This window comes from Spermophilus citellus, assembly GCF_964194105.1.
Source record: "Spermophilus citellus genome assembly, chromosome: 14".
In the NCBI taxonomy this organism is placed as follows: Eukaryota; Metazoa; Chordata; class Mammalia; order Rodentia; family Sciuridae; genus Spermophilus; species Spermophilus citellus.
Window position 1 is genome coordinate 34,074,885 of NC_138194.1, and position 12,982 is coordinate 34,087,866.

General features: G+C 34.2%; 1 protein-coding gene across 13 annotated transcripts in view; it reads right to left on the reverse strand.

Annotated features, from left to right (window-relative positions):
• CSPP1 (centrosome and spindle pole associated protein 1) overlaps nt 1-12,982 on the reverse strand; it is a 152,768-nt gene that overhangs the window by 93,172 nt on the left and 46,614 nt on the right. For 8 of the 13 annotated variants that reach the window (XM_081266447.1, XM_081266454.1, XM_081266442.1 and 5 more), the window contains 3 exons: nt 5,566-5,669; nt 4,059-4,082; nt 217-297 (listed from right to left, as the gene is read on the reverse strand). In XM_081266447.1, coding sequence (XP_081122573.1) covers nt 217-297; nt 4,059-4,082; nt 5,566-5,669 — 209 coding nt within the window. The remainder of the gene's footprint in view (nt 1-216; nt 298-4,058; nt 4,083-5,565; nt 5,670-12,982) is intronic. The other 5 variants (XM_081266444.1, XM_081266445.1, XM_081266453.1 and 2 more) reach the window with 2 other exon arrangements.

Consider the following 12,982-nt stretch of genomic DNA (forward strand, 5'->3'; position numbering starts at 1 on the left):
TAAAGAAATGTATCACATTATATGGTTATAAATGTAATGATCAAAACACTTTTTTAAACAGCACAACTAGAGACTTCATATTTTTTTTAAAGAAATACACTCAAATTTGAAAAAAATATGTGATCATCTGTTTGCACGAAACTTGGGAGTGTGTCGTCTCATGATTCTGATGCCTCAAAAAATTGCTACCCATAGTAACTACTCCTACCCACCTACCTTAGCAGATAACCTCTCACCAATAGGAAGAGAAACTCCCAGAGTAGATGGATCTGTTTCACCCGTAGATAGAAAATTTTTCTGTATATATACACATTAAAAAAATATATTACCCAATTGCCTTTTTATATGTTATAAAAGTCTTTATATTCTACATTCTAAACTCTCACATTATGCAGAGCAAAAGAATGAAATGGAGATGAAAACAGAAACTACAATCTATAGAGTCCATACCAAAAGTTATTGGAAAAAAAGAGAATTTTCTTCCAATCACAAATCCCTAAAAAATAGAATCTGCACTTAATTTTCATTTACACTTATAACTATTGATTAGTAAGGGTTAAAACCATTAAAAAGATTTTTGCAATTTATATTATTCTAAGCGTATATTCTTCATTCTCAGTGCTCTACTGTTCTTTTGTACTTAAGGCAAGTTTTAAACTTCCTCACAAATATCCTAATGCATGTTCACAATGGTTTTATTTTCCTATGTTCCTCAAACTGATAAAAAAAAAAGCTCTACTCAATCGACAAAACATAAAAACTATGTATGCTGTTTCTTTATGTGTCCCTACATTCATGTTCATTAAGCATTAAGTGAGGTAGTGTAGTAGAGCATTAGACTGGGTGGCAAAAGACCTAGACTCTACAACTAGCCTCAACACTTATTAGCTGTGTAACACTGAGCAAGTCAGCTAACTTCTCTGACAGATTTCTTCTATAAATGAGAATGGCACCTGCCCTGCCTATCTACCAAAGCTGGTGTAAGTATCCAGCAGGCTACAAAATGTAAAAATCTCTGTGAACATTATAAAGCAAATACAAGCAATAGTAAAAACTGTACACAATCCCCAACTTACTGGTACTTCTATTTGGTATTCCAGGTGAAATAAGTTACTTAACTCCTCAGTTTCTTCATAGGTAAAATGGGGATAATATCCTCTACATCACCAGGTTATGAAGATTAAATCAATCAAGGCTTATTAGCATGCCTGCTTTTATTTATTCTTTAATTAATATCTACCAACTAATGCTTTCCAGGTACTATGTTAGACAAAATGTACAAAATGTACTTTGTTAATTCTATGTTCTCTCTACTCAAGAGATTTTATAGTTAACTGGAAAACAGATATTTAAATAATTACAATATGCATGGATACAATAGCATTATATTCAAAACATTATGGGAAAAGAGTGTTAGTAAAACAAAGTGATTAATAAAATTTCATTAGATATGAATTCACAAATGTGCAGTGCTATAAAAGTTCACTTGAATGTGGACTGTACAAAACTTTTTTGTCAAAGGAAACAAGACACCCAAGCAGACCCTTAAGTCAGTTTACCTCCTATATACCAAAACACTATAAACCTAATCATTCATAAATGCACAAAAACAAAAACAACATGTTCTAAATTCTCAGGCTGGAAAGACAGATATAAATCCTCACTCCTGAGCCAGGCCTATAATCCCAGAAACTTCAGAGGCTGAGGCAGGAGGTCAGCAAGAAAAGAAGATTGTGAGGTAGGAGGATCATGGGGCAGGAGGATTGCAAGGTCAAGGCCAGCCTCAGCAATTTAGGCAGACACTCAGAAACTTAGCAAAACCCTATCTCAAGATAAAAAAAAATAAAAAGGACTGGGGATGTAGCTCATTGAAAAGCACCCCTGGGTTCAATTCCTATTACAAAAGAAAAAAAAAACCTCACTCCTTCACTGGGCAATTCCTTATTCTCAACCTTTCAACACAAGTCTAGAATGTTTGTAATTTTCAATAAAATGAAAAATAAATAAATAAGGACAACATAGTTTTCCAAAAGGCTGAATTTTAGTCATTCCTCGTTCATTCGGTAAACAGTGAGTGCCTACTATGTGTCCAAATTCTGATACATTTGGGAATTTGGGAGGCATCAATACACTAAATGGTCACACTTGCTGTAACCAAAAAAAAAAATTATTTTTAATTTTTTAAAGCCACATATAGCACAGCGATCTAGGAAATGAGAATGAGAAGAATAGAAATGAGGTCCCTTTTGGACAGGCTGGGACCTGAAAGAGATGCATCATGCTAAGGAATTTGATGGGTTTTTTTTCTGAAGTCAGTGAAGAGACACTGATATATTTAAATCAGTTAAGAATAGGATCGTTCTGAAAGGCTGTGTGTATACAGTGGTAGAGCACTTGCCTAGCACATGTGAAGCACTGGGTTAAATCCTCAGTACCATGTGAAACATAAATAAAATAAAAGCATTATGTCCATCTAAACTACAAAAAAATTTAAAAAAAGATCATTCTTGAAGTAGCATAGAGAATGGACTGAGAATTAGTGCAACGTGATCAAGTTAAAAAGCTACACAGATATATGTATATGATGTTGAGTCTTTTGACTTTACTAAAGGTGCTAAATAGCATTAAATTCACTATTTTCCTTTCCTATTTTACTTGTGAAAATAATAATGCACTAAGGGTGGATGAATGGTCTATTTGCATTCACCATTTATAATGGACAGAAGGTTTTTGTAAGTATGTATTGGGTAATCAATGCATGTTTATTTTTAGCATCGTGTTATTGCCTCTGATGTTATTAAATAAATGACTATCTGGAGGAAGAACTCCAAAAAATAAAAATAAAAAAGCTATACAGCCAGGCACAATGGCACACACCTATAATCCCAGGCTGAGGCAGGAGGATTGCGAATTCAAAGCCAGCCTCAGCAAAAGGGAGGTGCTAAGCAACTCAGTGAGACCCTGTCTCTAAAGAAAATACAAAATAGGGCTGGGGATGTGGCTCAGGAGTTGATTGCTCCTATTCCTGTTACCACCCCCCCCCCCAAAAAAAAGAAGCTATAGAGTAGTAATTTAAGTAATGAGAGTCTTTAACACAGAGAACTAACTATCCTACAACACAGTTATCATACTTTTCACAGGCTACTTCCTACCACATGTAAGTTAAAAATCTACTGCCTTCCAATCTGATCCTATCTATATCATTATTTCTTTCTACCCTGAAAAAGAATCATGCTCTGATCCATTCAAACTAGTAAATCTAGTATGTCTCAATCATACAAACCTAAGTTTATCCTCAAGTCCTTCTTCCTTCTATATTTAATGTCAAAAAAGCTTTCTCTCCTTGATTCTCTCTTTTGATTGTCCAAATTCAATCTACCCTGTAATGCCTTACAAAATAACATCTCCCACTATGAGGTCTTTCCTTTTCTTGTTGTAGTTATCACTTTCTGAATTTTATGAATGTTCTTCCCTTTTAGATTTAAAACCCCTTGACGACATCTTCATAATCAACAATTTAAAAATGTTAGCTGAGTGGTAAACAAATGTGTGAGATTCTCTTTAAAAATAGTTTTGAAAAACAATAAAACTGCTTCTCTTTGTTCTCCAATATAAATTTACAAATGCAATCCAGTTTTTGGCACAAAAATATCAAGCAATTCAAATCCTGATAATACAAAGTTCAAAACATTTTCAAATATCTTGACTATTCTATTAATCTTACCATAATTATCATAATTTAGTCAACAAAAAGTAACATGCTGAAAACAAATGAACTTTCAATAGCTGCAGAATATTATAAAGGAAGCATAAGAAAATAAAACAAATGCCAAGCATGAATCAAAACTAATGATTACATTAATGAGAAATTTTGATATGTAGACTGTCATTTTGCAAAGCTAAAACCAAAGATACAAAATGGTACCATTCAAAAGACTTGAAATGACAAATGAAGCTGTTTCTCTAATTGGTTTGAATCATATCAATGCAGATGATTACAAGCTACTATATCTTTAAAAACACAAAACTAAAAGAAAATATTTTGCAGGTAACCCTACCTTTCTTTTTGCTTGTGTAATTCCCTAAAGTCAAGAGAAACAAACCATTGATAAATTGTATTCAAAGTCCATTCTCTCCATATGCAAATTATAATAAATAAGAGACCACTAGTACATTTGAAGCAAACATTATAAAGCAGTGGAAAAACCAAATAATATATGATGACAAGAAACATCATGATCGTTTAAAATATTTTTATAAACTAAAAAGTAAATTGCATTCTAAAACAATGAAAATTTAATAATTTTAAAAATAGACCTAAAATAAGATTTTTGCTAAATGAATCATTAAATTCATTTAGCAAATACTGAGGATCTAACCCAGTGCTTCACATGTGCTAGGCAAGTGCTCTACCACTGAGCTATACACGCAGGCTTTCAGAATGATCCTATTCTTAACCAATTTAAATATATCAGTGTCTCTTCACTGACTTCAGAAAACAAAAAAAAAGCATGGATTTTAGCAGTTAATAAGTAGGTTAAATCAAATGTTATAAGCTTGCCAGGTGCAGTGGTGAACACCATAATCCCAGTAGCTTGGGGGGCTGAGACAGGAGAATCGCAAGTTCAAAACGAGCCTCAGCAAAAGCAAGGTACTTAGCAACTCAGTGAGACCCTGACTCTAAATAAAATACAAAACAGGGCTGGGGATGTGTGGCTCAGTGGTTGAGTGTCCCTGAGTTCAATCCCCAGCATCCAAAAAAAAAAAAAAATGTCATAAACTTAGCTAATAGAAAAATAATTAGCAGGGCCGGGATTGTGGCTCAGCAGTAGAGCGCTTGCTTAGCAAGTGCGGGGTGCCAAGCATCACATAAAAATAAAATAAAGGTATTGTGTCCAGCTACAACTAAAACAAATATTTTTTAAAAAATATTTATTTATATATTTATTTTTAGTTTTCGGCGGACACAACATCTTCGTTTGTATGTGGTGCTGAGAATCGAACCCGGGCCGCACGCATGGGAGGCGAGCGTGCTACTGCTTGAGCCACATCCCCAGCCCATAAAACAAAATATTTTTTTAAAAAAAAGAAAGAAAAATAATTAGCAACTAGAATTCCACATATAATTTTAATACATAGTTAGGGGGAAGTAAAGGCTTGGGAAAGCATAATTAGGCTCCTTTAAACACTGCTTACTTTACAGAAAACATGACCAACCAAAGTCTAACAATTTTATAAAATTAGAACCCACTGAACTACTCCAAAGGTTCAGAGTCTGATGCTTACTGCTTCCCCAACCCCAGGTGCTGGGGATCAAACACAGGAACTCACACATGCTAAGCACAAACTTTCCCAATGAGCTATACCCCTTAGGAAAAGCCTATATTATTCCATGGCATGAGTGCTAAGCATCATTTTTCTACCAAAGTCATCTCCCACAACTTTAACTATATTACCTTACTCGAGACCACTGAAAAACAATGCACATAACTAAACTATACAAAAACAAAATTTAAAAGACAAATTCTGAAGAATAAGATCCAATTCATTAATGAAACTCATTACCTGAGTAAGATAGCGTCTATAATCTTGCCGCAGTTCTTCTTTTAATTTATGTTTCTTCCGTTCATAGTCTTCCCCAAGTGGTAAACTTAATCCATAATCAATTCCTAGAAAGAAAACAATTTATTACGCAATATAGTTCATTTTTAGACATATTCAATAATGTTTACCTCATGTATCAAAGCTAAGTAAGAAAGAACATAGTTACGTTGATGCTGAGAATAGGATCAGGAAAAGTTTACATAAAATGTTTCAATGGGTAATACATAAACATGATGAAAAATATCATTCCTACGGACCTTCATTTGCCCTCAAAAACCAATGTTATGTTTCTTCTGTTCTTCTTTTAGAGATTTTTCTATGCATCTACAAAAAAAATACTTTTACATTACTGCATATATATTTATGTATGTGTGTTATATTTACTTTTCCTGTTCAGACAAATGGTCCTGCATAGTTAAGCATCTTGCTTTTTCAAGGACAGCAAAATTAAAACAAAGAAAAACTAATTACCTTCACCTCTTCACTCAATTTTACTTTAACTTTTATAGGAAAAATACCTACAACAATTTTAATGTGTCTGTTTCTCAGTCTAGGAAGATAAATAATTTGTTTAGCAAACAAGAATATCTTTGTTATAACTTGTTTTCTGAGAAAAAAATTACTAGGACCAGGTAGGTATTGCTTAGGATGAAGTTTCAAATAAAATTCTGAAGTTCTGACTTCACATAATTTTTTATTGTGGTAAAAATTACATAATATGAAATTTACCATTTTAATAATCTTCAAATCATCAAAAAGAAATGGGATGATTAAAAAAATGGATGTTGGGGCGGGGTTGTAGCTCAATGGTAGAGTGCTTGCCTATAGCACTATGTTCAATCCCCGGCACCAAATAAAAAATAAACAAGTAAAATAAAGGTATTGAGTCAATCTACAAATAAAAATATATGTATTCTTAAAAACTAGATGTTAATTTTTGAAAAAAACCTTCATTTTGAGTAGAGTTCCTCTTCATAAAATTCAAAAATTAAATTACATGTTGGGATAATGACAATGGTGATTAATGTACAACTTGTAAATATACTAAAAACCACCTGTTTGTATACTTTATGGTAAACTTTATGATATGTGAATTATATCTCAATAGAGATGTTAAAAAAAACACGTTTTTCAAATAGTGAATAGTAAAATACTATGTCAAGAACCACAGATATAAAATGAGTATTCAGATTTCTTTTTTTTTTTAAGAGAAAGAGAGAAAAGAGAGAGAGAATTTTTTAATATTTATTTTTCAGTTTTCAGTGGGCACAACATCTTTATTTTATTTTTATGTGGTGCTGAGGATCGAACCCAGCGCCCTGTGCATGCCAGGCGAGCGCGTTACCGCTTGAGCCACATCCCCAGCCCCGAATATTCAGATTTCTAAAGCTTCTACCCCGTTATTAGCACTCCTATATAAATATACTATTATAGTATTTAAAAATGGTGCAGCCAATTTGGAAAGCAGTATGGAGATTTCTTGGAAAGCTGGGAATGGAACCACCATTTGACCCAGCTATTCCCCTTCTCGGTCTATTCCCTAAAGACCTAACAAGAGCATGCTACAGGGACACTGCTATATCGATGTTCATAGCAGCACAATTCACGATAGCAAGATTGTGGAACCAACCTAGAAGCCCTTCAATAGATGAATGGATTAAAAAAATGTGGCATTTATACACAATGGAGTATTACTCTGCAATAAGAAATGACAAAATCATAGAATTTGGAGGGAAATGGATGGCATTAGAGCAGATTATGCTAAGTGAAGCTAGCCAATCCTTAAAAAACAAATGTCAAATGTCTTCTTTGATATAAGGGGAGTAACCAAGGACAGGGTAGAGACGAAGAGCTGGAGAAGAAGAATAACATTAAACAGGGATGATAGGCGGGAGGGAAAGTGAGAGTTAAGGGAAATTGCATGGAATTGGAAGGTGAGCCTCAGGGTTATACACAATTACATATAAGAGGAAAGGAGGAGTAGGAGAAAAATTATATAAGTGGAAAAAATGATTTATAGTAGAGGGGATGGAGAGAGAGAAGGGGAGGGGAGGGGAGGGGAGGGGTGAGGGGACAGTGGAGAATGGGATAGACAGCAGAATACATCAGTCACTAGAAAGGCAATTTGTAAATCAATGGAAATGTAACTGATGTGACACAGCAATCTGTATACGGGGTAAAAATGGGAGTTCATAACCCACTTGAATCAATCTGTGAAATATGGTATATTAAGAACTATGTAATGTTTTGAACAACCAACAATAAAATAATAAAAAAAATTATCATTTCTTAACATAATAAAAAATTTATAGTACTACAAACACTATAGATGAAATAAATGATTGCAATTTATAAACTCCTACAAAAATCACCATTTTTGTGCCTTATTCTCATAATGCAGCTAAATAATCAAGCATGTGTCATATCACTGCTTTATTACATCACTGAAAAACTTGGGTTGGGGAAGGTCAAAGTAGTATAAGCATAAATGGATGTCTATTAAATTTTACTGAATACACAATTCTACTCCCTACTATAAGCACTCTAGAATTCTCTGGATAAATACTTCTGGCCTGTTTAACTCCTTGGTGATAAGTTTAATAGAGGATTCCATGCTCCCAACTCTTCAAGAATCTAAAGAATCTTATAAGAATCTAAAGCATTTTATATGCTTGTGATTTTATATCATGTTAGAAAAAAACTCTTTCCTCACAAAGGAATCTAAACCTTTTTTAAAATACAGAAGTTAAGCCTGAGGAGAGAAGACATTTTGAGTCTCACATTCAGAATGGAGTATCACGTGACATTAAACTAAGATTCACAAAGGTAAGGCCCATGCTTTACTCAATATTATAATGCCAGGCACACAATTTGTGCCCAAGAAATGTTTATCAAATCAATGTCTTTTCAGTCCACCAGCAGAGGGAGGTAGTACCCTAAAGAAAAACTAATCAAAGAAGAAAATCAAGTCAAGCAAATAACAAAAAAAAAAAACAAAAAAAAAACAAATATGGCTGGGAATACAAATCATGTCTCAATAGTAACCCTGAATGTTAATGACTTAAACTCACCAATCAAAAGACATAGGCTAGAAAATTGGATTCAAAAAAAAAAAAAAAAGACCCAACAACATGCTGACTCCAGGAGACTCATCTGATAGGAAAAGACATACACAGATTGAAGGTGAAAGGTTGGGAAAAAATCATACCACTCACATGGACTGTGGAAGCAAGCAGGGGTTTCCATCCTCATATCAAATAAAGTAGACTTCAAGCCAAAGTTAATCAAAAGGGATAAAGAATGACATTACATACTGCTCAAGGGAACCATACACCAACAAGACATAACAATCAAAAATATATATGCCCCAAACAATGGTTCAGCTATGTTCAAACAAATTCTTCTCAAGTTCAAGAGTCAAATTGATCAGAACACAATAATCTCCGGTGACTTTAACACTCCTCTCTCACCACTGGATAGATCTTTGAAACAAAAGTTGAATAAAGAAACTATAGAATTCAATAATACAATCAATAACTTAGACTAAACTGACATATATAGAATATTTCAACCTGCATCAAGCAGATATACTTCTCAGTAACACATGGATCCTTTTCTAAAATATACCATATACTATGCCACAAAGCAACTCTTAGCAAATACAAAAAAGTAGAGATCTACCATGCATTTTATCAGATCATAATTGAATGAAATTGGAAATCAATGTCAAAATAAAAATTATTCCAACACCTGGAGACTAAACAATATGCTACTGAATGAACAATGGGTTGCAGAAGACATCAAAGAGGAGATTAAAAGATTCTTAGACATAAATGAGAACACAGACACAATATATCTAAATTTCTGGGACACTAAGAGCAAAGTTCATTGCATGGAGTACATTCCTTAAAAGAAGAAAAAGTCAACAAATAAATGACCTCACTTTACATCTCAAAGCCCTAGAAAAAGAAGAACAAATCAACAACAAAAAGCAGTAGAAGGCAAGAAATAATTAAAATTACAGCTGAAGTCAATGAAATCAAATAAAAGAAACAATTGAAAAATTAACAAAACTAAAAGTTGGTTCTTTGAAAAAATAAATAAAATTGACACTTAGCTACGCTAAGGAGGAGAAAGAGAACTCAAATTACCAGCATATGTGATGAAAAAGGTAATATCACAACAGACACTACAGAAATACAAAGGATAATTAGAAATTATTTTGAAAACTTATACTCCAATAAAATAAAAGATTGAAGGAAATGACAAATTTCTTAAGTCATATGACTTGTCCAGATTGAATAAGGAAGATATACACAATTTAAACAGACCAATATCAAGTGATGAAATAGAAGATGCCATCAGAAGCCTACAAACCAAGAAAAGCCCAGGACCGGACAGATACACAGCTAAGTTCTACAAAACCTTTAAAGAAGAATCAATACCAATACTCTTCAATTTATTTCAGTAAATAGAAAAAGAGACAGCACTGACAAACTCATTCTATGAGGCCAATATCACCCTGATTCCAAAACCAGGCAAAGACACATCAAAGAAAGAAAACTTTAGACCAAAATCTTTAATGAATATAGATGCAAAAATTCTCAATAAAATTCTGGCAAATCAAATACAAAAACAAAGATCATGCAGCATGATCAAGTGGGATTCATCCCAGGGATACAAGGTTGGTTCAACATACGGAAATCAATAAATGTAATTCATTACATCAATAGACTCAAAGATAAGAATCATATCATCATCTCAATAGACACAGAAAAAGCATTTGACAAAATACAGCACCCCTTCATGTTCAAAACACTAGAAAAACTAGGGATAACAAGAATGTATCTCAACATCATAAAGGCTATTCTATGGTAAGCCCCAGACCAACATCATTCTAATGGAGAAAAATTGAAGGCACTCCCTCTAAAAACTGGAACAAGACAGGGATGCCTTCTATCACCACTTCTATTTAACATAGTTCTTGAAACACTGGCCAGAGCAATTAGACAGATGAAGCAAATTAAAGGGATACACATGGAAAAAGAATAACTTAAATTGGCACTATTTGCTGATGATATGATTCTATACCTGGAAGACCCAAAAAGCTCCACCAGAAAACTTCTAGAACTAGTAAGTGAATTCAGCAAAGTAGCAGGTTATAAAATCAACACCCATAAATCAAAGGCATTTCTGTATATCAGTGACAAATCCTCAGAAAGGGAAATGAGGAAAACTACACCATTCTCAATAGCTTCCAAAAAAATAAAATAATTGGGAATCAACAAAAGAGGTGAAAGATCTATACAATGAAAACTACACAACCCTAAAGAAAGAAATAAAAGAAAACCTTAGAAGACAGAAAGATCTACCTTGCTCTTGGATACACAAACTATCAAAATGACTATACTTCCAAAAGCACTATACAGATTTAATGAGATTCCGATCAAAATCCCAATGGCATTCCTCAGAGAAATAGAAAAAGCAATCATGAAATTCATCTGGAAAAATAAGACACCCAGAATAGCTAAAGCAATCCTTAGCAGGAAGAGTAAAGCAGGTGGCATCACTATACCAGACCTTAAACTGTATTACAGAGCAATAGTAACAAAAACAGCATGGTTTTGGCACGAAAACAGACTGGTAGACCAATGGTACAGAATAGAGGACATAGAGACTGACCCACAAAATTACAATTATATTAGACAAAGGTGCCAAAAACATGCATTGGAGAAAAGATAGCATCTTCAACAAATAATTCTGGGAAAACTGGAAATCTATATGCAATAAAATGAAATTAAACCCCTATCTCTCACCATGCACAAAACTCAACTCAAAGTGGATCAAGGACCTAGGAATTAAACCAGAGACTCTCCGTCTAATAGAAGAAAAAGTAGACCCTAATCTTCATCATGTGGGATTAGACCCCAACTTCCTTAATAAGACTCCTTTGGCACAAGAATTAAAATCAAGAGTCGATAAATGGGATGGACTCAAACTAAAAAGTCTCTTCTCAGCAAAAGAAACAATCTGTGAGGTGAATAGAGAGCCTACATCTTGGGAACAAAACTTTATCCCCCACACATTAGATAGAGCACTAATCTCTAGGGTATATAAAGAACTCAAAAAGGTAAACATCATAAAAACAAATAACCCAATCAATAAATGGGCCAAGGACATGAACAGACACTTCTCAGAAGAGGATATTCAATCAATCAACAAATATATGAAAAAATGTTCATCATTTCTAACAATTAGAGAAATGCAAATCAAAACTACTCTAAGATACCATCTCACTCCAGTCAGAATAGCAGCTATTATGAAGAAAAACAATAAGTGTTGGTGAGGATGTGGGGAAAAAGGTACATTCATACACTGCTGGTGGGACTGCAAATTGGTGCAGCCAATGTGGAAAGCAGTAAGGAGATTCCTTGGAAAACTTGGAATGGACCACCATGTGATCCAGCTATCCCTCTCCTGGGTCTATACCCAAAGGACTTAAAAACAGCACACTACAGGGACATAGCCACATCAATGTTTATAGCAGCACGATTCACAATAGCTAAACTGTGGAACCAACCTAGATGCCCTTCAGTAGATGAATGGATTAAAAAAATGTGGCATATATACACAATGGACTATTACTCAGCAATAAAAGAGAATAAAATCACAGCATTTGCAGGTAAATAGATGGCATTAGAGAATAAGTGAAGTTAGCCAATCCCAAAAAAACAAATGGCAAATGTTTTCTCTGATATAAGATGATTGACTCATAGTGGGATAGGGAGAGGGGAGCATGGGAGGAATGGATGAACTCTAGATAGGGCAGAGGGGTGGGAGGGGAAGGGAGAGGACAGGGGGTTAGCAATGATGGTGGAATATGATGGACATCATTATCCAAAGTGCATGTATGAAGATATGAATTGGTATGAACATAGTTTATATTCAAACAGAGATATGAAAAATTGTGTTCTATATGTGTAATAAGAATTGTGATGCATTCTGCTGTCATATATTTAAAAAATAAAAGCAATTAAAAAAATCAATGTGTGGGGCTGGGGATGCGGCTCAAGCAGTAGCGCGCTCGCCTGGCATGCGTGCGGCCCAGGTTCGATCCTCAGCACCACATACAAAGATGTTGTATCCGCCGAAAACTAAAAAATAAATATTAAAATTCTTTCTCCCCTCCCTCCTTCCCTCCCTCCCCCCCCCTCTCTCTCAAAAAAAAATCAATGTGTAAATGAATATATAAATGAATGCCTTAACAAGAAGTAATGAGAAAAAGGGCAGGGATGGGGAACACACTATGTTCAGCATTTTGTTTCTGCTTTTGGCAGTCTGACTGCAGAGAGAAGAGAAATAATAATTACTAACCAGA